The sequence below is a fragment of the Hirundo rustica genome, chromosome 22 (genome assembly GCF_015227805.2).
Source record: "Hirundo rustica isolate bHirRus1 chromosome 22, bHirRus1.pri.v3, whole genome shotgun sequence".
NCBI lineage: Eukaryota > Metazoa > Chordata > Aves > Passeriformes > Hirundinidae > Hirundo > Hirundo rustica.
In genome coordinates, this window is record NC_053471.1 from 6,113,466 (window position 1) to 6,138,254 (window position 24,789).

The 24,789-nt window shown below is 58.3% G+C and overlaps 1 protein-coding gene across 1 annotated transcript in view; it reads right to left on the reverse strand.

The window, feature by feature from the left end:
* Positions 1-24,789, reverse strand: part of AGRN (agrin) — a 104,407-nt gene that overhangs the window by 21,959 nt on the left and 57,659 nt on the right. Inside the window, exons 9-21 of the mRNA XM_040084464.2 lie at positions 21,538-21,759; positions 18,212-18,406; positions 15,992-16,192; positions 11,811-11,956; positions 11,616-11,721; positions 10,457-10,570; positions 7,377-7,541; positions 6,049-6,192; positions 4,810-4,934; positions 4,482-4,587; positions 3,401-3,769; positions 3,182-3,316; positions 2,073-2,200 (exon numbers count right to left, since the gene is read on the reverse strand). Coding sequence (XP_039940398.1) covers positions 2,073-2,200; positions 3,182-3,316; positions 3,401-3,769; positions 4,482-4,587; positions 4,810-4,934; positions 6,049-6,192; positions 7,377-7,541; positions 10,457-10,570; positions 11,616-11,721; positions 11,811-11,956; positions 15,992-16,192; positions 18,212-18,406; positions 21,538-21,759 — 2,156 coding nt within the window. The remainder of the gene's footprint in view (positions 1-2,072; positions 2,201-3,181; positions 3,317-3,400; positions 3,770-4,481; positions 4,588-4,809; positions 4,935-6,048; positions 6,193-7,376; positions 7,542-10,456; positions 10,571-11,615; positions 11,722-11,810; positions 11,957-15,991; positions 16,193-18,211; positions 18,407-21,537; positions 21,760-24,789) is intronic.

Here is a 24,789-nt window from a genome sequence, read left to right on the forward strand (position 1 = left end):
CGCAGCTCATCCTGGGATTTTCCTCCCTGTGCCATCCGAGCCCTCCCCATCCCTCCCAAAGCCCCGCAAAGCTGCCCAGGAACTCGGGAAAATCCCACAAAGCCTCTCTGCGCATCCTCAAACGCCCTCCTGCCTTCCCAAAACCTGGCTCCGGGGCGCTGCGGGATTTGTCTGGAGCCGCGGCAGGACGCGGTGGCAGCGCGGAGCCGTGACAGCGCTGTCACTGCCAGGGCCACCAGAGCCTGCCCCGCGCCAAGGCAAGGGCAGGAATTAACTAATTAACGAGGTCAGGTCTTCCCTTTAAACTGGGAACAGCGACCGGCAGGAGAGGACCGGGAGCACCCCGGCACCGGCAGGGAGGTGGCAGCGGGGACGGACACGGGGACAGACATGGGGACAGACGCGGGGACAGACATGGGGACAGACGAGGGGAGAGATGCGGGGAGAGATATGGGGACAGACGCGGGGACAGACGCAGGGACAGATGCGGGGACAGACATGGGGAGAGACGAGGGGACAGACGAGGGGACAGACGAGGGGAGAGATATGGGGACAGACATGGGGACAGACGCGGGGACAGACGCGGGGACAGACGCGGGGACAGACGCGGGGACAGACGCGGGGAGAGACGCGGGGAGAGACGAGGGGAGAGACGAGGGGAGAGACGAGGGGAGAGACATGGGGACAGACATGGGGACAGACACAGGGACAGACACAGGGACAGACACAGGGGCAGGCGGGGACAGACGCGGGGACAGACACGGGGACAGACGCGGGGACAGACGCGGGGACAGACGCGGGGACAGGGAGAAGCCAGGTGTGGCACCGGGAAGCGGGTGACGAGGGGGACGAGCGTCTGCAGTCACAGGTGGCTTTTGTGCCACGGTTTCCATGGAAACCCGGAAACCTGTGGAGTCCCCTCAGGGGGGATCCGGTGAACGGAGATGTTGGCAGCGCCGGCCTGGTGACGTTGTCACTGTCACCGGGGCTGCAGGAGCCATCTGGGCCCTGTCCATCTGCTCCCGGGGCTTGGGATCGGCTCCGAAGATTTCCCCGCCCTTGCCAAGGTGGTTGGTGGTTGCTCTGCCACCCAGCACCGCCTCAGCGTCCCCAAAACGGACCAATTCCCACCCAAAATTCACCCAAAATTCACCCAGGAGGGAGAGTGGACTGACACGGGGAACACCCCAAAGCTGTGCTGCTGAGCCGGAGGGTAAGAGGATGTTTGGATCTATCTTTGTCCCAGGGCTTTTCCTGGAGATAAAACACCCGGGGATTCCCAGAGGCGTCAGAACAGTCCCAACACCCAGGTCAAGCTGGAAAAGGGATTTCCAGGCCAGCACAAACCCCAGGGAAGCTGTGGCCGGGTGGGGTCAGGCTCCTGTCCCAGGGAACAGGTGACAGGAGGACAGCAAAGCGCCTCAGGCTGCACCAGAAGAGCTTTAGGCTGGAAATTAAGGAAAAATTTCCTGACTGAAAAGGTGGCACAGGCGGAATCCCCAGCGCTGCAAGAGGAATGTGAGGCTGCGGCACTCGGGGGCGTGGTTTGGGGGCGAACACGGGGCCGGATTTGGCGATCCCGGGGAGCTCTCCCAGCCCGGACGCCGAGATTCTGGCGCTCCAGGCTGCAGCAGGATTCCCTTTTTGTCACCCTGGTTTTTCTGAGTTTTTTAAAGCCTTTTTGATTGTCCATAAAAATGGAGTCAGACCTTTTAGCTACTGTACAATATTAGGAGCAGTTTCTACCTTTTTCCCACACATGTAACATAAACAAATCCTTTGTTTTTCATTCTCTGTCCTTTGTTTGCATATTTCTAACCTGAAAACAATTGTAACTGACGGCTGATCTGGCCAGTTGGCTGAGAGGTGAAAACTCCAGAAGCCAATCCACAGCCAGACCCACAAATGTATAAAAAGTAAGAAATAAACAGGCGGAGGGCTCTGGGCTTGGCTCAGCCTTGAGCTCTCTCGGAGGAACAACTCTGCCCTGCGAAATTTCTCATCTCCGTGCGATTGCTCTGCGTATCCCGGTCACACCTTTTCCACCGGATCCGCCCCCCGCCGGAACGCACCGCGCTCTCGATGCTCCGCGCCGTCTCCCCGAAGAGCTCGGATTTGGGGTCGGCCATCTCCGGGGTGTAGAACAGCTCCTGGCCCTCCACCTCCTCCAGGATCAGCACTCCTTGGAACACTTTGGTGGCTGCGGGAAGGGAGGGGGGGACACAAGACAAAGCGCTTTAGGCGGGCGGGGGGCGGCGAGGGAGCGCCGGATTCCCTGCCGGAAAAGGGGGATGGATGGCGGCGTGGGGGTAGTGCCAGTGCCGGGTTAGTCGGGATGGGACGGGCACGGCCATGGAGGATTAGTGCGGGAGCGGATGGCAAGGACCGGGCTGGAGACGGCGGCTTTTACCGGACGGGTTCCTGCGAGCGCCGGCGCGGAGAGCAGCCCCGCTGCACCGCTGGGTGACAAGAGAGACACGTTAGAGGACGCGGCGGGGCCGGGGGCAAGGGGACAGCCTGGCACAGGGACACCGGGGCCGGCCAGCCCCGCCGAACCAGCCCGGAACGGCACCGGGAGCGCCAGGGACGGGGCCTGACCTGGGGAGGCAGAGGACGGAGAGATCCCGCTGTGGGAACCACACGGGACAGTGCTGGTCCTTTCCTTTTCCCTTTTCTCTTTTCCTCTCCCTTTCCCTTTCCTCTCCCTTTCCCTTTCCTCTCTCCCTTTTCCCTTATCCCTTTCTCTCTCCCTTTTTCTTTTCCCTTTCCTCTTTCCCTTCTCCCTTTTCTTTCTCCTTTTTCCCTTTTTTCCTTCTCTTTTCCCTTTCCCTTCACACTGGCGCTGTCCTTTACGGAATAAAAGGGAAAAGTTTTCCCACAGAAAAAGAGGATGTCCCACTGGAAACCCCAAGGAACAAGGAAGGGCTTCAGTGAGGAAAAATCTGGCACACGGCCCCCGATTCCTGACCCCAGAGTGACCCCAAACCTTCTCCCAGCCCCAAATCCACCTGGGCAGTTCTGTCTCATCCCACCTGGAGAGATCCTTGATTCCTGACCCCAGAGTGACCCCACACCTTCTCCCAGCCCCAAATCCAGCTGGGCAGTTCTGTGCCACCCCACCTGAAGAAACCCCCGGCTCCAGACCCCAAAACGACCCCAAACCCCCCAGCCCCGAGTTCACCTGGGCAGTTGCTCCCCTCGGCGTCGGCGGCGGCGGTTTTCCCGTCGGAGCAGCAGCCCAGGGCGGTGTTGTAGCACGTGGCCCTCTCGACGGCGGCCGTGGCCGTCACCGCTCCCTCGTCCGGCTCCTCCTCACCTGGGGGACACCGAGGGGACGCCGGGCAGTGCCACCCCGGCGCTGACGCCGCAGCGCCCGCGGGGCCCCGGGGCTGGCGCTCACCGGCCGATCCCGCCCCGCTGGACTCCTGGTCGCCGCTGGTGCCCGCGTCCTGGTCCCCGCTGCCCTCGGCGCTGCCGGACTCGCCGTAGCCCGGCCGGCCGGTGGCCGCCACCACGGGCACGGTGGCCAGCGGGCGGACGGTGGCCTCGGGCGTGGCCTGGGCGAGCCGGGGTGTGGCGGTGGCCGGCCCGGCCGGTGTCACGCCGTGCCCGCGCTCCGTGGGCCCGGCCGGCGGCGGGCCGGTGGCCGCGGTGGGTGGCTCCGGGGACGGCGCGGCGGCACGAGGCGGCGCGGGCAGCAGGAGCCGGTCCGGCGGCGGCGTGGGCGGCGGCGTGGGGGGCAGCGGGGGGCTGCTGTGGGTCAGGGGCTCTGCGGGGAGCAGCGGAGACGGGCGTGAGGACAGGGAAAGGAGGGGTGGCACCGGTGACAAACACAGGGGTGGCAGCCAGGGCCAGCTGCAGGACACAGGGCTGGCACTGCCCTGGGGACACTCAGTGTGGCAGTGTGCTAGTGATGCTCAGTGTCACTGCCTAGGGGACACTCAGTGTGGCACTATCCTAGTGATACTGCCCAGGGGACACTCAGTGACTGCCATGGGGACACTCAGTGTGGCAGTGTCCTAGTGACACTCAGTGTGACACTGACCAGGCGACACTCAGTGACTGCCATGGGGACACTCACCGTGGCACTGCCCAGGGAACACTCAGTCCCTCAGTGTCACTGCTCTGGGGACACTCAATGACACTGTCTTTGGGACACTCAGTGTCCCTGCCCTGGGGACACTCAGTGTGGCAGTGTGCTAGTGACACTCACTGTGGCACTGCCCTGGGGACACTCAGTGACTGCCCTGGGGACACTCAGTCACTCTGTCACTGCCCTGGGGACACTCAGTGTGGCACTGCCCTGGGGACACTCAGTCCCTCAGTGGCACTGCCCTGGGGTCACTCAGTGTCACTGCCCTGGGGTCACTCAGTCACTCTGTCACTGCCCTGGGGACACTCAGTGTCACTGCCCTGGGGACACTCAGTCACTCTGGCACTGCCCTGGGGACGCTCAGTGGCACTGCCCTGGGGACACTCACCGTGGCACTGCCCCACGTGCTTGACCGTGATGCGCTGGCCCTGCCTGCAGGCGATGGTCTGCAGCTGGCACTGGTCCCCGTAGGTGACACCGTCGGAGCCGCACACCTGGGGGCACAGGGGACACTGCAGCTGCACCCCGGGGCCCCTCCCGGTGACACCAAGGGGGCCCTCAGAGCTGGCAGCGCCTTTGGGGGGCTCCTCTGGGGCACCAGGGCGGCTCAGAGGTGACACCTGTGACCTGCGTGTCCCCCTTTGCCCACCCAGGGATGAATCCCTGCCCGGTTTTGTGGGGGACAGACACGCGAAGCGCCCCGAATGTCCCCAAACCTTGGTCATGTTGGCCTCGGAGCAGAGCGGGGACGGGCACTCGCAGTGCGCAAAGCCGTTCACCTCCACGCACGAGGCCCCGAAGTCACAGCTCAGCTCCCGGCAGGACCGCGGGGCGGAGGGGTCTGGGAAAGGGAGAAACATCCCGGATGGCCGCCAAAATCCCCAATAAACGGCAGCCAAAATCCCGAATTTACAGGAGCCAAAGTCCCGAATAAACGGCAGCCAAAATCCCCAATCAACGGCAGCCAAAATCCCGAATTTACAGGAGCCAAAGTCCCAAATAAACGGCAGCCAATATCCCAGTTAGCAGCCAAAATGTGAAATTTACAGGAGCCCAAACCCCAAATTTACAGGAGCCAAAATGCCAAATTTACAGCAGCCAAAATGCCAAATTAGTGGCTGTCAAAATCCCAAATATCCGGAAACCAAAATGCCAAATAAACGGCAGCCAAAATCCCAGTTAGACAGGGGCCAAAATCCCAAATATATGGCAGCCAAAATCCCAAATATACAGGAGTCAAAATCCCACTCAGGCAGCAGCCAAAATGCCAAATGTACAGCAGCCAAAACCCCAGTTATTGGAGCCAAAACCCCAGCTGTTGAGAAAACAAATTCCCAATTATGCAGGACCCAAAACCCAGGTTATTCATAAACCAAAATCCCAGATAAAGAGGAACTAAAATCCCAAATAAACAGGACCCAAAATCCCAAATAAACAGGACACAAAATCCCAGTTAGGGAGGACTCAAAATCCCAAATAAACAGGACCCAAAATCCCATTTATGGAGGACTCAAAATCTCAAATAAACAGGACCCCAAATCCCAGTTATGGAGAACCACAAATCCCAAATAAACAGGACCCAAAATCCCAGTTATGGAGGACTCAAAATCCCAAATAAACAGGACCCCAAATCCCAGTTATGCAGGACCACAAACCCCAAATAAACAGGACCCAAAATCCCAAATAAACAGGACCCCAAATCCCAGTTATGGAGAACCACAAATCCCAAATAAACAGGACCCCAAATCCCAGTTATGGAGAACCACAAACCCCAAATAAACAGGACCCCAAATCCCAGTTATGCAGGACCACAAACCCCAAATAAACAGGACCCCAAATCCCAGTTATGGAGGACTCAAAACCCCAAATAAACAGGACCCCAAATCCCAGTTATGCAGAACCACAAACCCCAAATAAACAGGACCCCAGAGCCCCGCGCGGCGGGAAGCCCTCACCCTTCTCGCAGCCCGTGGTGCCCAGCTTGCTGCCGTTGGGGCACTGGTTGCACTTCATGCCCGTGATGCCCGTCCTGCAGGAGCACAGCCCCGTCATCTGCTCGCAGTCGTCCCGCACCGAGCCCACGGGGTCGCAGTGGCAGGCTGGGGAAGGGGGAAACAGTTATAGGGTGGGAAAGGGGGAAAACCCCACAGTTATAGGGTGGGAAAGGGGGAAAATCCCACAGTTATAGGGTGGGAAAGGGGGAAAACCCCACAGTTATAGGGTGGGAATGGGGGGAAAATCCCACAGTTATAGGGTGGGAAAGGGGGAAAAACCCACTGCTATAGGGTGGGAAAGGGGGAAAAACCCACTGCTATAGGGTGGGAAAGGGGGAAAAAACCCACTGTTATGGGGTGGGAAAGGGGGGAAATCCCACAGTAATAGGGTGGGAATGGGGGAAAACCCAGTTATAGGGTGGGAATGGGGGGGAAATCCCACAGTTATAGGGTGGGAATGGGGGGGAAATCCCACTGCTATAGGGTGGGAAAGGGGGAAAATCCCACAGTTATAGGGTGGGAATGGGGGGAAAAACACCATTATAGGGTGGGGATGGGGGAAAAAACCCACAAGGACAGGCTGGGAAAGAGGAAAAAATACAATTATAGGGTGAGAAAGGGGAAAAAACCTACAGTTACAGGTCTGAAAGAGGGAGAAAAACCCCCCACCGTTATAGGGTGGGAATGGGGGAAATAGTTACAGGGTGGGAAACGGGGGAATGGCGCTATTATAGGGTGGGGAGGGGAGAAATCCCACTGTTACAGAGTGGGAATGGGGGAAAAATCCCACCTGTGGGGAGTGTCCCCATCCCTGTCCCCCCCTCGAGCAGTGTCCCCATCCCTGTCCCCCCCCGGCAGTGTCCCCTCGCCATCATTCAGCAGTGTCCCATCCCTGTCCCCCCTGCCATGGGCAGTGTCCCCTCGCCGTCACTCAGCAGTGTCCCCATCCCTGTCCCCCCCCGGCAGTGTCCCCATCCCTGTCCCCCCCCGGCAGTGTCCCCTCGCTGTCACTCAGCAGTGTCCCATCCCTGTCCCCCCCCCGGCAGTGTCCCATCCCTGTCCCCCCCCGGGCAGTGTCCCCTCACTGTCCCCCCCTCGAGCAGTGTCCCCATCCCTGTCCCCCCCTCGAGCAGCGTCCCCATCCCTGTCCCTCCCCGGCAGTGTCCCCATCCCTGTCCCCCCCCGGCAGTGTCCCCATCCCTGTCCCCGCCCCGGCAGTGTCCCCTCGCCGTCACTCAGCAGTGTCCCCATCCCTGTCCCCCCGGCAGTGTCCCCTCGCCGTCACTCACGGGTGCAGCCGCTCTTGCCGTCGGTGACGATGCCGCGGAAGTTCCAGAAGCCGGGCTCGCAGCGGTCGCACTTGAGGCCGCCCACGCCGGGCTTGCAGGAGCACTGCCCCGAGCCCGGGTCGCAGGAGCCGCCGTAGGAGCCGTAGGGGTTGCACTGGCACGTGCCTGAGGGCGGGGACGGCGGGGACAGCCCCGTGTCACCGTGTGGCACCTGTGTGTCACCGTGTGTCACCTGTGCCACCCGCGTCACCGTGTGTCACCCCGTGTAACCTGTGTGTCATCCTGTGTCACCTGTGCCACCCGCATCACCGTGTGTCACCCGTGTAACCTGTGTGTCACCCCGTGCCACCATGTGTCACCCTCTGTCACTGTGTCACCCACATCACCCTGTGTCATTGTGTCACCCGTGTCACCGTGTGTCACACTTTGTAACCCGTGTGTCACCCCATGCCACCATGTGGCACCCGTGTCACCCTCTGTCACTGTGTGTCACCTGCGTCACCCTGTGTCATTGTGTGTCACCCGCGTCACCGTGTGTCACCCCATGTCACCCTGTGTCACTGTGTGTCACCCGAGTCACCGTGTGTCACCCCATGTCACCCCGTGTCATTGTGTCACCTGTTCCACCCGTGTCACCCTGTGTCACCCTGTGTCACCCCCTGTCACCGCGCTGCTCTCAGCGCCCCCGAGCCCGCCGTCATCCAGAGCTCCTCTCTCATTAGCGTCAAAGGGGAAGGAAGCCATTAGAGGCTGATTATTAATTCATTAACGAGCGGCTTGATGGAGGGGAGGCAGCCAAAGATAGACGCCAGGCGCTGTCCTTGTCCCAGCGGGAGAGGGACGGAAAGGGACGGAAAGGGACAGAAAGGGACAGAAAGGGACAGAAAGGGACAGAAAGGGACAGAAAGGGACAGGGAGTGAGTGCATCCAAGGGGCAGGGAAAAGGGAACGGCCGTGGATAAAGGGATTCACGTCCCCAGGGATTCACGCTGCTCCCTAAGTGGGGACAGCCCCCGGAGGGACACAGGAGGGACACAGGAAGCTGGGGGGATCCGGGTCCCAGCCAGCGAGCGATGTCCATGGATTTAGGGGAAGCATTTCCATGGGAAACACCAATCTTGGGAAGCTGTGTCCATGGATTTAGGGGAAGGATTTCCATTGCTAACACCAGCACTGGGAAGCCGTGTCCGTGGATTGGAGCAGGATTTCCATGGAAAACACCAACACTGGGCAGGATTTCCATTGGAAACACCAGCACTGGGAAGCCGTGTCCATGCACTGGGAGCCGGATTTCCATCGGATGATCCCAAAGATCATCCCTGCCAGAGCAATGGAAAAGCTCCTGTGTCCTGGAGCTCTTCCCATTATCCATCTCGGGGTTTTTCCCCATTATCCAGCTGGGTTTTGTTCCCCCATTATCCAGCTGTTTCCCCCATTATCCAGCTGGGGTTTTTCCCCCATTATCCAGCTGTTTCCCCCATTATCCAGCTGTTTCCCCCATTATCCAGCTGTTTTCCCCATTATCCAGCTGTGGTATTTCCCCCATTATCCAGCTGGGTTTTGTTCCCCCATTATCCAGCTGTTTTCCCCCATTATCCAGCTGTGGTATTTGCCCCATTATCCAGCTGTGGTATTTGCCCCATTATCCAGCTGGGTTTTTTTTCCCCCATTATCCAGCTGTTTCCCCCATTATCCAGCTGGGGTATTTCCCCCATTATCAACCCGGGTTTTTTTCCCCCCATTATCCAGCTGTTTTCCCCCATTATCCAGCTGGGGTGTTTCCCCCATTATCCAGCTGGGGTTTTTCCCCAATTATCCAGCTGTTTTCCCCATTATCCAGCGCTCCCTGCTCGGCAGCCAGCCATTTTCCCAACCCGTGTCTCCAGGGCTGACGTTTCCCGCCCCAGGCAGCCGCAGCCTCAGCTGCCGAGAGCCTTTCAAAGTGCTCCCGCTGGCTGCGGCAATTAGCGAATTAATATTAACGAGCCCCCGGCCAGCTCAGCTTCCTGCACAGGGGGTCACGCACCTGTCACCGCGGTGACGCGATTCCCAGCGCGAATATTCCCGTCACCCGGGCGGGCGGAAACCCCCGCGCCCGGCAGTGGGTTGGAGGCACCTCTGGGCTCATCCAGAGGGGACTCCAGGACTCCAGCACCCCGCTCTCCAGAATTCCAAAGGGATTTTTGGGCCTGGGAATTGGCTGGGGGGTTTTTGGGGACTCCAGCACCCCGCTCTCCAGAATTCCAAAGGGATTTGTGGGCCTGGAGTTGGCTGGGGGGTTTTGGGGACTCCAGCACCCCGCTCTCCAGAATTCCAAAGGGATTTTTGGGCCTGGAGTTGGCTGGGGGGTTTTTGGGGACTCCAGCACCCCGCTCTCCAGAATTCCAAAGGGATTTTTGGGCCTGGGAGTTGGCTGGGGAGTTTTTGGGGACTCCAGCACCCCGCTCTCCAGAATTCCAAAGGGATTTTTGGGCTTGGAGTTGGCTGGGGGGGTTTTTGGGGACTCCAGCACCCTGCTCTCCAGAATTCCAAAGGGATTTTTGGGCCTGGAGTTGGCTGGGGGGGTTTTTGGGGACTCCAGCACCCTGCTCTCCAGAATTCCAAAGGGATTTTTGGGCCTGGGAGTTGGCTGGGGGGTTTCTGGGGACTCCAGCACCCCGCTCTCCAGAATTCCAAAGGGATTTTTGGGCCTGGGAGTTGGCTGGGGGGTTTTTGGAAGGACGGGAGGATCAGCAGCACCGGGAGGCTGTGGGCAGGTGGGCTCAGTCCCTTCTCCCAAGGGACACGGCCAGAGGAAAAGCTGCACCTGGAGAGGCTCAGGCTGGATATTTGGGATGATTCGCTCCCTCAAGGAGCGGTCAGGTTTTGGAACGCGCTCTCCAGGGCAGCGCTGGAATCACCACCCCTGGAAACGCTCAGAAACCCCCCGGATGTGACGCTTGGGGGACACGGTTTTGCTGCAGCTCGGGACGGCTTTCCCAGCCCGGGCATCCCACGATCCCACCACCCCCAATTCCCGCTCCAGCTGCCCCTCCGGGCTCCCCCGCCGGCGCCTGGGTGTCCCCCGAGGTGGCACTCACTGGGACATCCGGCCGCTCCCACGCCCAGCGCCAGCGTGACGTTGTCCGGGCAGCAGCCGTAGACGGTCTGGCTGCAGTGCACGACCAGCGGCGGCGGCGGCGCGGTGGCCAGGGCTGCAGGGAGGGGACAGGGACACGCACGGGTCACCTGGGCACCCGGGACCCGGCAGCGCTCCGGAAAATCCTGGCGGAGGCGCTGGGAAGCGGAGGGGAGGTGCCGGGGAAGAGGGGAGTGGGGACGGTGGGGGTGACCCCGGGGAGGGATTCCTGCTTCTACCCAGGGAAAGGGCAGGGGACACAGCTGGGGACACTTGGGGACACAGCCAAAGAGATACCTGGGGACACAGCTGGGGACACACCCAGGGACACCTGGGGACACACCTGGGGACACAGCCAAAGAGATACCTGGGGACACAGCTGGGGACACAGCCAAAGAGATACCTGGGGACACACCTGGGGACACAGCCAAAGAGATACCTGGGGACACACCTGGGGACACAGCCAGCAGGGAGGAGCAGCTGCCCTCAGGGGACACACCTGGGGACACACCCAAAGACACACCCAGCAGGGAGGAGCAGCTGCTGGGGACATAACCAGGGACACCTGGGGTCACACCCAGCAGGGAGGAGTGGCTTCCCTCAGGGGACACACCCAGAGACACACCCAGCAGGGAGGAGTGGCTTCCTTCAGGGGACACACCTGAGGACACACCCAGGACACACCTGGGGACACACCTGAGGATACCTGGGGACACACCCAGCAGGGAGGAGTGGCTTCCCTCAGGGGACACACCCAGAGACACACCCAGCATGGAGGAGTGGCTGCCCTCAGGGGACACACCTGGGGACACACCCAGGACACACCTGGGGACACACCCAGGACACACCTGGGGACACACCCAGAGACACACCCAGCATGGAGGAGTGGCTGCCCTCAGGGGACACACCTGGGGACACACCCAGGGACACACCCAGCATGGAGGAGTGGCTGCCCTCAGGGGACACACCTGGGGACAAATCCAGGGATACCTGGGTACACACCCGGGGACACACACAGCAGGGAGGAGCAGCTTCCCTCAGGGGACACACCCAGGACACACCCAGGGACACACCCAGGGACACACCCAGCACGGAGCAGCGGCTGCCCTCAGGACACTCACCCCGACACGCTCCCTGGCCGGTGACAAAGAGCTCCTGGCGTTTCTCGCACCGCGCCTTCTTCAGCTGGCACTCGTTGGCGTAGGTGACGCCGTCGGAGCCGCACACCTGCCGGCACAGGGCGGGGGGCGCGGCTCAGGACGGGCCCCGGCAGCGTGCGCCGCCCCGGGAGGGGCCGGGAGGAGGGCGGCGCTCACCGGGCCGCGCGGCACCGCCAGGCACGTGAAGTCGCACACGCAGCGCTCGTCCTCGGCGTCCTCGTCCCACCAGCCGCCGAACTGCCGGCACCGCTCCTGCTCGCACTCGCTGCCGTCCCCCGAGCCGGAGCCCCCCGAGCCGCACTCTGGGGATGAGCACGGCCGCCGTCACACGGCGCTCCCCGGCCCGCCATCTCCGGATTAGGAATATTTCCCGATTTCCTTACCAACACCTAAACGTGTTAGGTGCTTTCCCATAATTAGGAATGTCCGTGTTAGGTGTTTTCCCATGTTAGGTGTTTTCCCATAATTAGGAATGTCCGTGTTAGGTGTTTTCCCATGTTAGGTGTTTTCCCATATTAGGTGTTTTCCCATGTTAGGTGTTTTCCCATAATTAGGAATTTCCATATTAGGTGTTTTTCCATGTTAGGTGTTTTCCCATTATTAGGAATGTCCATGTTAGGTGTTTTCCCATTATTAGGAATCTCCATCTTAGGTGTTTTCCCATATTAGGTGGTTTTCCATAATTAGGAATGTCCATGTTAGGTGTTTTCCATAATTAGGAATTTCCATATTAGGTGTTTTTCCATGTTAGGTGTTTTCCATAATTAGGAATGTCCATGTTAGGTGTTTTCCATAATTAGGAATTTCCATATTAGGTGTTTTCCCATATTAGGTGGTTTTCCATAATTAGGAATGTCCATGTTAGGTGTTTCCCTGTAATTAGGAATTTCCATCTTAGGCATTTTCCCATATTAGGTGTTTTTCCATGTTAGGTGTTTTCCATAATTAGGAATTGCCATATTAGGTGTTTTTCCATGTTAGGTGTTTTCCATAATTAGGAATTGCCATATTAGGTGTTTTCCACAAATAAGAATTTCTATGTTAGGTATTTTTCCATCTTAGGCGTTTTCCCATATTAGGTGTTTTCCCATAACTAGGAATTTCCATCTTAGGTGTTTTCCATAGTTAGGAATTGCCATGTTAGGTGTTCTTCCACAAGTAAGAATTTCTATATTAGGTGTTTTCCCACCTTAGGTGTTTTCCCACGTTAGGAAACTGAAGATTTTCGGTTTCACCCCTGAACTTGGGAGGAAAACGAACCCAGAAACGTCTCAGCTCTCCTCCCCGGAATTGCCCCAGCGCCAGGACAAAGGCACCAGCTGGACCCTGGAGCTGTTCCTCAAGGAACGTCGCTGTTTCCTATGGGGCCGCAGCCAAAAACCCCTCCTGGATCACTGAGTGCTCGAGAGAGCGAGCACGGAGACGCTCGGGGCATTTTCAGGGTGTCCCAGAGAGCTCCCTGCCCCGTGCACGGCTTTTACTCTTTTGTTCTGTGCGGTTCGTTATTTTGGCACTAATTAAAACCTTTTTGGTTTTTCAAAATGCCTCCCATCGTGCCGCCTCGCTGATTTTTATCCACTTAAGCCATTTTTTTATCCACTTAAGCCACTTTTTTATCCACTTAAGCCACTTTTTTATCCACTTAAGCCACTTTTTTATCCTCCCTAAGCCACTTTTTATCCCTTTAAGCCATTTCCGAGGGCTGCTGGCATCTCTCGGAGCGCGAGGAACCTTGGTGGGGCTCCAAACGCTCTGGCCCCGGGCAGAAACTCCCCAGCCAAGGGTGGCACACAGGGGACGGGGACAAAGCCCCGTCCTGGCTTGAGGAGACACCCGGACCCATCCAAATCCCAGAATATTCCACCTTCCAGCCCCAGATTCCTGCCCCACGCGCAGGGCTGGGGGGATCGCTGTGCCCGGGGCAAGGCAGACGTCCCCTCGGCTGGCAGGGGGGTGACAATGCCAGCGCCTTCCTCCTGCTCCTCCTACCCCAGCAGCAGCCAAACCCGGAGCCCGGTGTCACCCAGCTGCCACCCGCTCCTGTGACAGCCCCGCTATCGTGACAGCTCTGCTCCCGTGACAGCCCCGCTCCTGCGACAACCCCACTATCGTGACAGCTCTGCTCCTGTGACAGCCCCGCTCCCGTGACAGCCCCGCTCCCGTGACAGCCCCACTATCGTGACAGCTCTGCTCCTGTGACAGCTCTGCTCCCGTGACAGTCCCACTCCCGTGACAGCCCCACTATCGTGACAGCTCTGCTCCTGTGACAGCCCCGCTCCCGTGACAGCCCCACTATCGTGACAGCTCCGCTCCCGTGACAGCCCCACTATCGTGACAGCTCTGCTCCTGTGACAGCCCCGCTCCTGTGACAGCCCCGCTCCTGTGACAGCCCCGCTATCGTGACAGCTCTGCTCCTGTGACAGCCCTGCTCCCGTGACAGCCCCGCTCCCACGACAGCCCCACTATTGTGACAGCCCCGCTCCCATGACAGCCCTGCTCCTGTGACAGCCCTGCTCCCGTGACAGCCCCACTATCGTGACAGCCCCGCTCCCGTGACAGCCCCCAGCTCAGCTCCCTCGACAGCCCCACTCCCGTGACAGCCCCGCTCCTGTGACAGCTCTGCTCCTGTGACAGCCCCGCTCCCGTGACAGCCCCGCTCCCGTGACAGCCCCCAGCTCCCGTGACAGCCCCGATCCCGTGACAGCCCCACTCCTGTGACAGCCCCACGCTTTGATCCAGCTCCTTTCCCCCATCCCGGCCCCACCGCGCACAGGGAGAGGGCGGGCGAGGCGGGGTTTGGGGCTGGGGTTTGGGGCTGGGGTTTGGGGCTGGGGTTTGGGGTCGGGAGAGGTTTTGAACCCCCTGGGGCTGCGCAGGATGCTCCGAGCTCCAGCAGCGGCAGGGACGTGGCTGATTTCAAAGGCTGCTGGAAGGGGAGGAGGGGGGGGGGGAGAAGGGGAACCCGGCTCTTTTCTGGCGCGATCAAAGGCCGGGCTTTGGCGTTACACAGAGAATTATTCAGCCTGAACTGCCCCGAGCAGGGCTGTGATCAAACACCCTGCTCCGTCTTTTCCCCTCTGACGTCCTTCCCAGGGAAGCTCAGCTCCCTCCCCGCGCCAGCAGGAACCCACAGCTTCCCCCGGAGCGGGAAAAACTCAGCGGGTTCCTTCCTTTTTTAACCGCACCAAGCAAGGCAGAGCCGACCCCAAAACATTCCCGGAGCTCTGGGGAGTCAACAGAGCCCCGGGATGGGTTGGGCTGGAAGGGACCTTAAAGATCACCCCAGTCCCAAAGCCCTGCCAGGATGCCAGGGATGGCATTGGAGAGGGAAAGTTTACCTGGGATGGCATTGGAGAGGGAAAATTTACCTGGGATGGCATTGGAGAGGGAAAATCTACGCAGGGTGCAGAGACAGGACAAGGGGGAATGGCTTCAAACTGAAAACCGGGAAATTTCGGTGGGATATGGGGAAAAAATTCCTCCCTGTGAGGGCGGGGAGGCCCTGGCACGGAGTGCTCCATCCCTGGAAGTGTCCAAGGGGAGTTTGGGTAGAATTAGGAAAAACTGGGGTAGAGGAATGGGAGCTGGGATTAGAAAGGGGGTGGCACAGGACTGGGGCACAGACGGGGGGGCAGCAGGGCTGGCACAGGACCTGCTGGTTTGGGGTTTTTGGGGTCTCCCAGGGCACAGGACCTGCTGTTTTGAGGTTATTGGGGTCTCCCAGGACACAGAACCTGCTGTTTCGGGGTCTCCCAGGGCACAGGACCTGCTCTTTTGAGGGTTTTTTTGGGCACAGAACCTGCTGTTTTGAGGTTTTTGGGGTCTCCCAGGACACAGAACCTGCTGTTTTGAGGTTTTTGGGATCTCCCAGGGCACAGGACCTGCTGCTTTGGGGTCTCCCAGGGCACAGAACCTGCTGTTTGGCTTTTTTGAGGGTCTCCCAGGGCACAGGACCTGCTGTTTTGGGGTTTTTTGGGCACAGAGGGGTCCTCCCAGGGCACAGGACCTGATGTTTTGAGGTTTTTTTGGGCACAGAACCTGCTGTTTTGGGGTCTCCCAGGACACAGAACCTGCTGCTTTGGGGTCTACCAGGACAGAGAACCTGCTGTTTTGAGTTTTTTTTGGACACAGAACCTGCTGTTTTGAGGTTTTTTTGGACACAGAACCTGCTGCTTTGAGGGTTTTTTGGACACAGAACCTGCTGCTTTGAGGTTTTTTTTTTTTTGGGGGGGGGGCGCAGCAGGACAGCCACCCGCCCTCCCAAACACCAAACCCTTCTCTCCTCCCCCTCCTTTCCCCCCACCCCGCCAAACAAACCGCGGAGGACCCGAACGCACCGTCCTCGCAGGGTCCCGTCCTGGCCACCTCGATGCTCCTCTGCAGCTGGCACGCGGCGGCCCGCAGCTGGCAGGGGCTGCCGTAGGTGACGCCGTCGGTGCCGCAGACCGGGGCCGGGCGCGGGCGCTCGCAGCGCGGGCACAGGCAGCGCCCGCCCACGCAGCGCCCGCCGAAGGAGCACACGGAGCCGCCGCACGACCCTGGGGCACGGGAGGGGACGCGCTCAGGGACCCCGCCGCAAGGGCGAGGCGACGCGGCTGGGGTGGGACCCCTCGGGGAACCCGGGGAAAATGAGCCCTGATTTAACCCGGGTAAAATTGTTCCTTCATTTAACCCGGGTAAAATTATTCCTTATTTTAATGCGGGTAAAAGTATTTTATCGGGGGTAAATTATTCCTGATTTAATCTGGGTAAAATTGTTCCTTCATTTAACCCGGGTAAAGTTATTCCTTATTTTAACGCGGGTAAAAGTATTTTATCGGGGGTAAATTATTCCTGATTTAACCCAGGTAAAATTATTCCTTATTTTAATGCGGGTAAAAGTATTTTATCGGGGGCAAAATTATTCCTTATTTAACCCGGGTAAAATTATTTCTTCATTTAACCCGGGTAAAGTTATTCCTTATTTTAATGCGGGTAAAAGTATTTTATCGGGGGTAAAATTATTCCTGATTTAACCTGGGTAAAATTGTTCCTTCATTTAACCCGGGTAAAGCTATTCCTTATTTTAATGCGGGTAAAAGTATTTTATCGGGGGTAAATTATTCCTTATTTAACCCGGGTAAAATTATTCCTTATTTTAATGCGGGTAAAATTATTCCTTATTTTAATGCGGGTAAAAGTATTTTATCAGGGGTAAAATTATTCCTTATTTAACCCGGGTAAAGTTATTCCTTATTTTAATGCGGGTAAAAGTATTTTATCGGGGGCAAAATTATTCCTTATTTAACCCGGGTAAAATTATCCCATAATTTAACGGGGGTAAAATTATTTTATCGGGGGCAAAATTATTCCTTATTTAATCCGGGTAAAATTGTTCCTTAATTTAACGTAGGTAAAATTATCCCATAATTTAATGTGGGTAAAATTATTTTAATGGGGGCAAAATTATTCCTTATTTAACCTGGGTAAAATTATTCCTTAATCTAATGCAGGTAAAATTATTCCTTATTTTAACTCTGGTAAAATTATTTTAACGGGGGTAAAATTATTCCTTATTTTAATGCGGGTAAATTATTCCTTATTTAACCTGGGTAAAATTATTCCTTATTTTAATGTGGGTAAAATTATTTTATCGGGGGTAAAATTATTCCTTATTTAACCCGGGTAAAATGATTCCTTATTTTAACCCACATAAAATGATTCCTTATTTTAACCCTGGATAAAATGATTCCTTATTTTAACAGGGGTAAAATAACTCCTTATTTAACCCCAGGTAAAATGATTCCTTATTTTAACCCACATAAAATGATTCCGTATTTTAACCCTGGGTAAAATGATTCCTTATTTTAACCCCGTGTAAAACTATCCCTTATTTTAACACGGGTTAAAATTACTCCTTATTTTGACCTGGGTAAAGCTGTTCCTTATTTAACCCCGGGTAAAATGCGCCCCTGAGTGTGTTGGGGTTTCCCCAGCAGCTCTTTCTGGAGGGAAGAACAAATCCCTGGGGTGATTTATGCTGGGAGTCGCCCTCACCCTCACCCATCATCCTTCCCCGAATTCACGGAGGATCACCCCCGGAGCACCCAGCCCCAGCTGGGTTTTGACGAGGCTCCAATCATCCTCCTCTCCGCTTTTGCGCTAATGAAGAAGCCGAGCAGGGCTTTTAATTCATTAAGGAATTAGCCGGGACAGCTCCCGGGGCTGGGCAGTGGGGAGGGAAGGAGGGAACAAAGAGGAACTGACCCCAGGGGACGGAGGGGAGGGAAGGGATCAAACAGAGCCTGGTGCCCCCAGCCCTGCTGCCGGCTGCTTTCACCCCGATTCCAGCCCCACGCGCATTAAATCCGATTTCTTCGCTCGGCTCAGACAAATAACACAGAGCAGAGGCTCTTCCAGCGAGAGGGGGAAAACCCAAACCAGCTGGGGCTAAAACACAAAAAACCCCACCCAGAGACAGAGAGAGAGAGCCTCGAAACACCCCGAATTCTTCCACCCAGCGCCAAGAGGGAAGAGCGAGGGGCGGGAGAAGCCCGAGAGGGCGCGGGGACACTCACGGCAGCGGCCCTGCGAGGCCACGCGGATGTCCTGCTGCCGGGTGCAGGCGCGGACGTGCAGCTCGCACTCGCTGCCGTAGGTGTTGCCGTCGGTGCCGCAGACGGGCCGCGCCGAGGGCACGCACTCGGTGGGGCACACGCAGCGCCCGCTCTCCGCCTCGCAGATGGCGCCGAACTGGCACTTGCCGCAGCGGTCTGCGCGGGGACAAGGAGGGAAAAACGGGTCAGAACGGCGCCGGGAGGGGTCCCGGGGTCGGGATGGGTCCGAGTGAAAGGTCGCTTTTATAAGGGGCAAGCGGATTTGGGGGGGATTTCCAAATCCTGGAGAAAGGTTCGGAGAGAAGGGATCAGCGTGAAAACCCCTGGAAGAGCTGTACAGAAAAAGCCGCTGGGCCAAAAAAACACCACAAAATTTATAATTAATTATTTATATATTTTATATACCCCCCCAAAATATATATATAATTATAATTTAAATGATATCTTCATTATAATTTAAACTATAATTTAAAATTATAATTTAAATTTAAAAATTTAATTGTTGTTTTATTGGCTGATAGCTTATAATTCTTTTGGCTGATAGGCCAAAAACCGCTCATAATGTATATGATAGAATACATTGTGTTATTGGGCGTTAATTTAAAAAAAAAAGTGTTATTGTAACACTTATAATATTTTAGTACAAAAATTAATATTTTAAGAAAAAAGCCCAGTAAAGCATTATTGTAATGCTTATAATATTTTGCTTATTATAGTATAAGTAAAAAAAAAAAGCATTTAATGTAATTAGGAAATGGTTTGGCTTCTGATGGTGATGGCGTGAATTGCAACATCCGCACCGCCTCACCCTTCTCGTGGGACTGAAAATGGAATAAAAGTCTTTAAAACGCCCCTCAGGAGCTCCTCTGGGTCAGAAAAGGGGTTTTTCCGACAACCTTCCGCTCTCCAACCCGGACACTTCCAGGGATGAGGCAGCCGCAGCTTCCCTGGGCAACCTCCCCACCCTCCCAGCGAGGAGCTCCTTCCCAAAATCCCACCCAAAACCGGCTAGAGCAGCTCCAAACCCAAATAATGAAACAAAAGCCCCAAACCCAAATAATGAAACAAAAGCTCCAAACCCAAACAACGAAACAAAAGCTCTAAACCCAAACAATGCAGAAATAAAAGCTCTAAACCCAAATAATGAAACAAAAGCTCCAAACCCAAACAATGCAGAAATAAAAGCTCTAAACCCAAACAATGCAGAAATAAAAGCTCTAAACCCAAACAATGAAACAGAAGCTCTAAACCCAAACCACGCAGGAACAAAAGCTCTAAACCCAAACCACGCAGGAACAAAAGCTCTAAACCCAAACCACGCAGGAACACAAGCTGGCTGCAGGGTGCCAGGGAGGGATGCAGGGGCAGGGAGAGGCTGCGATGGAGAACGGCACGAGCGCCTCCTGAAAGCCACCAGGGCCAGGAGAAGGGGGCTGAGGTGTCACTGTCACTGTCACCGCGGCTGCTCGAGACAAAGAGCGGGGAGAGAGCACAGTAAATCGGCTCCGGGGGCAGCGGTGGGAAGGGGGATTCCACCTCCAGCTCGGATATTTCGCCAGGTGCAGGTGGAACGTCGCTCCCGAGGCGCTCCCCAGCCGGGCTGGGGGCACAGAACTGCTCGGGTCGGTGAAAAATCCTCTCTGCCGGCAGCACTCAGCAGCCAGCACATCCCCCGGCTCCTGGGTATTCAGGGATTCATCCCATCCTCCCAACACCTCCCTCCGCTCCCTGCCACTCATTTCAGCAGGAATTTGGCTCCAAGGTGCTTTTCCTGCTTCTTCTCTTTCACGCAGCAGCTGCCGCCTTGGCATGGGGGAGGAGGAGGCACCGACCCCCTGCGCAGGTTCCTGCTGTTGGCCTGGGGGGGTTTTATCCGGCCCTGCAAGATTTTATTCTGGGCTGGAAGATTTTATCTTAGCCGGGAGGGAGGTTTTTATCCTAGCATGGAGATTTTTATCCTGGTCTGGAAGTCTTTATCCTAGCCTGGAGGGTTTTATCCTGGTCTGGAAGATTTTATTCTGGTCTGGAAGATTTTATCTTAGCCGGAAGGGAGGTTTTTATCCTAGCCTGGAGACTTTTATCCTGGCATGGAGGTTTTTATCCTGCCCTGGAGGGCCCCTTGTGCTTGACACTGATGTCCTTTGAGGGGACACAGCCACCACCAGCACAGCCCCAGCTGTCTCCTATCACAGGGCCCCTCGTCCTTGTGCCAGTGTCCCTTTTTGAGGACATCAGCACGTCCCCAGCCCATCTCTTACCACAGAGCCCCTAGTGCTTTACCCTGATGTCCCATTTTGAGGACACCAGCACCACCAGCACATCCCCAGCCCCTCTCTTACCACAGAGCTCCTTGTGTTTTACCCTGGTGTCACTTTTGAGGACACCAGCACAACCCCAGCTGTCTCCTAACACATCACAGAGCTCCTCGTCCTTGATGCCAGTGTCCCTTTCTGAGGACACAGCCACCACCGCCAACACCACCAGCACAAACCCAGCTCCTCTCTTACCACAGAGCCCCTTGTCCTTGATGCCAGTGTCCTTTTTGAGGACACCAGCACAAACCCAGACCTCTCTTACCATAGAGCCCCATGTCCTTGATGCCAATGTCCCTTTTTGAGAACACCAGCACGTCCCCAGCCCCTCTCTTACCATAGAGCCCCTTGTCCTTGATGCCAGTGTCCCTTTTGAGGTCACCAGCACGTCCCCAGCCCCTCTCTTACCACAGAGCCCCATGTCCTGGGTGCCAGTGTCCCTTCTGAGGACACCAGCACGTCCCCAGCCCGTCTCTTACCTCAGAGCCCCATGTCCTGGGTGCCAGTGTCCCTTCTGAGGTCACCAGCACAATCCCAGCCCCTCTTTTACCTCCGAGTCCCTTGTCCTTGATGCCAGTGTCCTTTTTGAGGACACCAGCAGAATCCCAGCCCCTCTCTTTCCTCAGAGCTCCTTGTCCTCGGTGCCAATGTCCCTTTTGAGGACACCAGCACGTCCCCAGCCCGTCTCTTACCGCAGAGCCCCTTGTCCTTGATGCCAGTGTCCCTTTTGAGGTCACCAGCACGTCCCCAGCCCCTCTCTTACCTCCAAGCCCCATGTCCTTGGTGCCAGTGTCCTTTTTGAGGTCACCAGCACGTCCCCAGCCCCTCTCTTACCGCAGGGCCCCTTGTGTTTTACCCTGGTGTCACTTTTTGAGGACACCAGCCCGTCCCCAGCCCTCTCTTACCGCAGGGCCCCTTGTGCTTTACCCTGGTGTCACTTTTGAGGTCACCAGCCCGTCCCCAGCCCTCTCTTACCGCAGGGCCCCTTGTGCCGGACGCCGATGTCCCTCTGCAGCAGGCAGGCCATGGCGTGCAGCTCGCAGGGGTTGCCGTAGGTGCGCTGGTCGGTGCCGCACACGGGGTCGTAGCGGCCCTGGCACTGCTGCTGGCACTCGCACACAGCCTCCTGGTTCTTCACCACGCAGCTGGCGCCGAAGGAGCACTCCACGCTCCGGCAGGGGCTGGGAGCGCCCAGGTCTGCGGAGGGGACAGCGAGGGGCGCGGCTGGCTCGGGCGGGTGACGTGCCAGCGTCCCGCCGGGGATCCTGCCCGTCCCCAGCGCCCGTCCCCTCCGTGCCAGCCCGGTCCCCACGCGTGGCAGGGCTGGGGATGGGCAGCAGGAGCGGGATCTTCTCCCGGAGCAGGATTCCCACCTCGCCCCTCCCCGGCCCGAAATGGCAGCGGCAGCGCTGGCAGAACATTCCAGAAAGCCCCCACGGGGGGAGTTCCCCTCCCTGGGATCCACGGGGATCGCGCTGCTCCCGGGAAAACCCATGGATTTCCCCAGGAGGAGCCAGCTGGAGGGGACACAGCCGGTCCCAGCACACCGCTCATCCCCATCCCACCCTCCTCCCTCCTCCTCCCAGGGAGCGGCTGTGGGGCAGGACGGGGACATCCCGTGTCCTTCCCTCAGCCCAGCCCTCGGGAATGACTCCAGCAGAGCCCGGAGCCTCCCCGGGATCGGCGATTCCTGCTGGGAAGCAGCGTTCCCCCCGGATCCGCAGTGACACCTCACCCGGGGCAGGTGACAAAGTGCCAGCACGGGCCGTGCCCCACTCCCTGCAGGCAGGGACATCCCAGGGGGACACCCCATCTCCCCGCCGAGAATTCCCTGCAGGAATCATCCCTCCCCACCAGCCAGGAGCCGAGGAAGGAGCGGCCGTGCTGCTGGGGGACGGGGCCAGCCCCGCCCGGTGACACGGCGGGGACAAGGACAGGACACCAGGGGCTCCGCGAGTGCCGGACGGTGACACAGACACAGGACAAGGACACGAGGCGGGGGGACAGGACAATGCGACAGCAGCGACAGCGGACACGGCACGGCCCCGGCAGCGGGGCAGGCGCGGAGCACAGAGCTGGGAACGGTCCCTGAGCGGGGCCGGCGCCACCTCCCCGCCAGCAGCACGGCGGTGGCACCTCGGTGGCACCTCGGTGACACCTGCGCAGAGCAGCGGCCAGGCTGGAGCCCTGTGCCGGGCAGCCGGGAAGGGCCCGGGAATGCCCGGAGCGGGATGCGCCTCTCTGGGAAGCGCCCAGCACGTCACAGCCCAGAGCCAAGGGTCTGCAAAGGAACGGGGACAGGGACAGGTCAGGCACAAGGACGCGGCGCCAGCTCCGTCCCCAACGTCCCTGCAGCTCCGAGCGCTTCCCAAGGACCGGGAACTGCTCCCGGGAGTGCCAACCCCGTTTTTGTCCCATAACACACAGACACCGCTTCCATGGGGAAATTCCCTCCGGACAGAATTTCCCTGGGAGTGAAGCGAAGATAATCCCTGGTTTGAGATCCGGGCTCAGGCTCCTGCCTCGGGAAGAGCGGGAACGGGAGTGGGGCCAGCCCTGGTGGAGAACCCGGCCCTGCCGCTCCCTGTCCCGCTCCAGCAGGGAAAGGCCGGAGATGCAGCGCGTGAAATTCCCAAATCCCAGCCTGGAATATCTCAGGTGCAGCCTTGGGCACCTGCAGACATCTCTGGGGGGTTTGGCACCGACGTTGCTGTGGGTGGGAGCAACGAGGACCCGCAGAGCCGGGCTTTAATCCGGACCCGCTCCATGCTGGAGGGAGCGAAACTGAGGCACGGGGAAAGCCAAACTCTCTTTCTGCACCCTGGGGGATTCCAGGGCGTGATCCTTCACCTGCTGCTGAGCCTGGAAGCGCTCCAGCCCGGGCTTGGAGCGACCAGGGGCGGTGGGAGGCGTTGGATAGCGGGAAGGAGCGGTTGGAGCGGGATAATTTAAGATCCCTCCGGCCCAAAGCGTTCCACGGTTCTGAACGCACACCGAACCAAGGCCAGGGATGTGGGAATCCCAGATCCCGAGAACACCCAGGGAACCCCGAGCTTCTCCTGCCAGCCCAGCCCCGAGAGAAGAGGCACGAAACCCACCAACGCACGCCCCCAGCGAGCCCCGGCACCGCTCCACAGGGGAACATTCCCCGGGAAGAGCCGCTCCCGAGTGCAGCCAGCTCCTCCGAGCCTGGGAGAGCAGCTGGGACCCCCGAGGAGCTGCCAGCCCCGGGACAAGCAGGACACACAGCTGGGACAAGCGGCACGGCCCCGGGCAGGCAGGGCAGGGACCGCGGGAAGGACGAGGCGGGGAGGCCGGGGCGGGTTAGTCGGGAGCAGAAGGAGAGGGAAGATGGATCAGGAGCCGTCCGGAGCGACGCAGCAGCCCGGGCTGGGGGCTGGCTGAGGAGCGGGGGCGCTCCCAGCACCCACCTCTGCTCCCACTCTCCTCTGCCTCCGAGGCACAGCCAGCATCGGACAAGAGCCCAGCAATTCCCGTTCCGGCAGGCAGGGTTGGGGGCCAGGGGCGGGACAAAGCCCGGGACAAGCTCTCCATCCTGGGGGGCTCTCAGGCCAAACTAGAGAGAGGTGGGAGCAGTGAGAGGAGGCCAGGAGAGGCCGCGGAGAGGAGCGGCAGAGCCCAGCTGCCGGCAGAGATGTCCGGGCAGGGAGCAGGAGGGTGGTGGCCAGGACAGAATTCCTTCCTCCACACAGGCAACACTGTAAAACACAAGACACAGACGAAACAGGAGAGAGAGAGAGAGGGAGAAAGAGGAGAGGAGAGCAGAGAGAGGCAGCGAGGAAAAGACAGATGCAACTACAGACACCTTCCTTGCTTCCTCCCCTCCTGGCCGCGGCAGCCTCGCCCCATCCCTTCCTTCCTCAGCCCCAAGGATCCAAAACCCGGCTCGGATGGGTTTGTTGGGCTTTGCCTGCCCGGCCGCTGCAAGAGGCGGCAGAGAGCTCAGGCTCCGTCAGACAGGCGCCGGAGGGGTTAAAACGCTGCCAAGCCCCTCTCTTCCCCAGCCCCCTGCATCCTCTCTGCACGGATCAGCTCCCTGCATCCTCTCTGCATGGATCAGCTCCCCCGGCACCGGATCAACTCCCCCGGCACCGAGCTCACAGCTTTTCCTTCTCCTTTCCCTTCCCAGAGCTGATGGGGATGAAAAAAAAAATAAAAAATAAAGAAATCCTCTCGCCCCTCCCGGGGACGGGCTCCAGGAGCGCC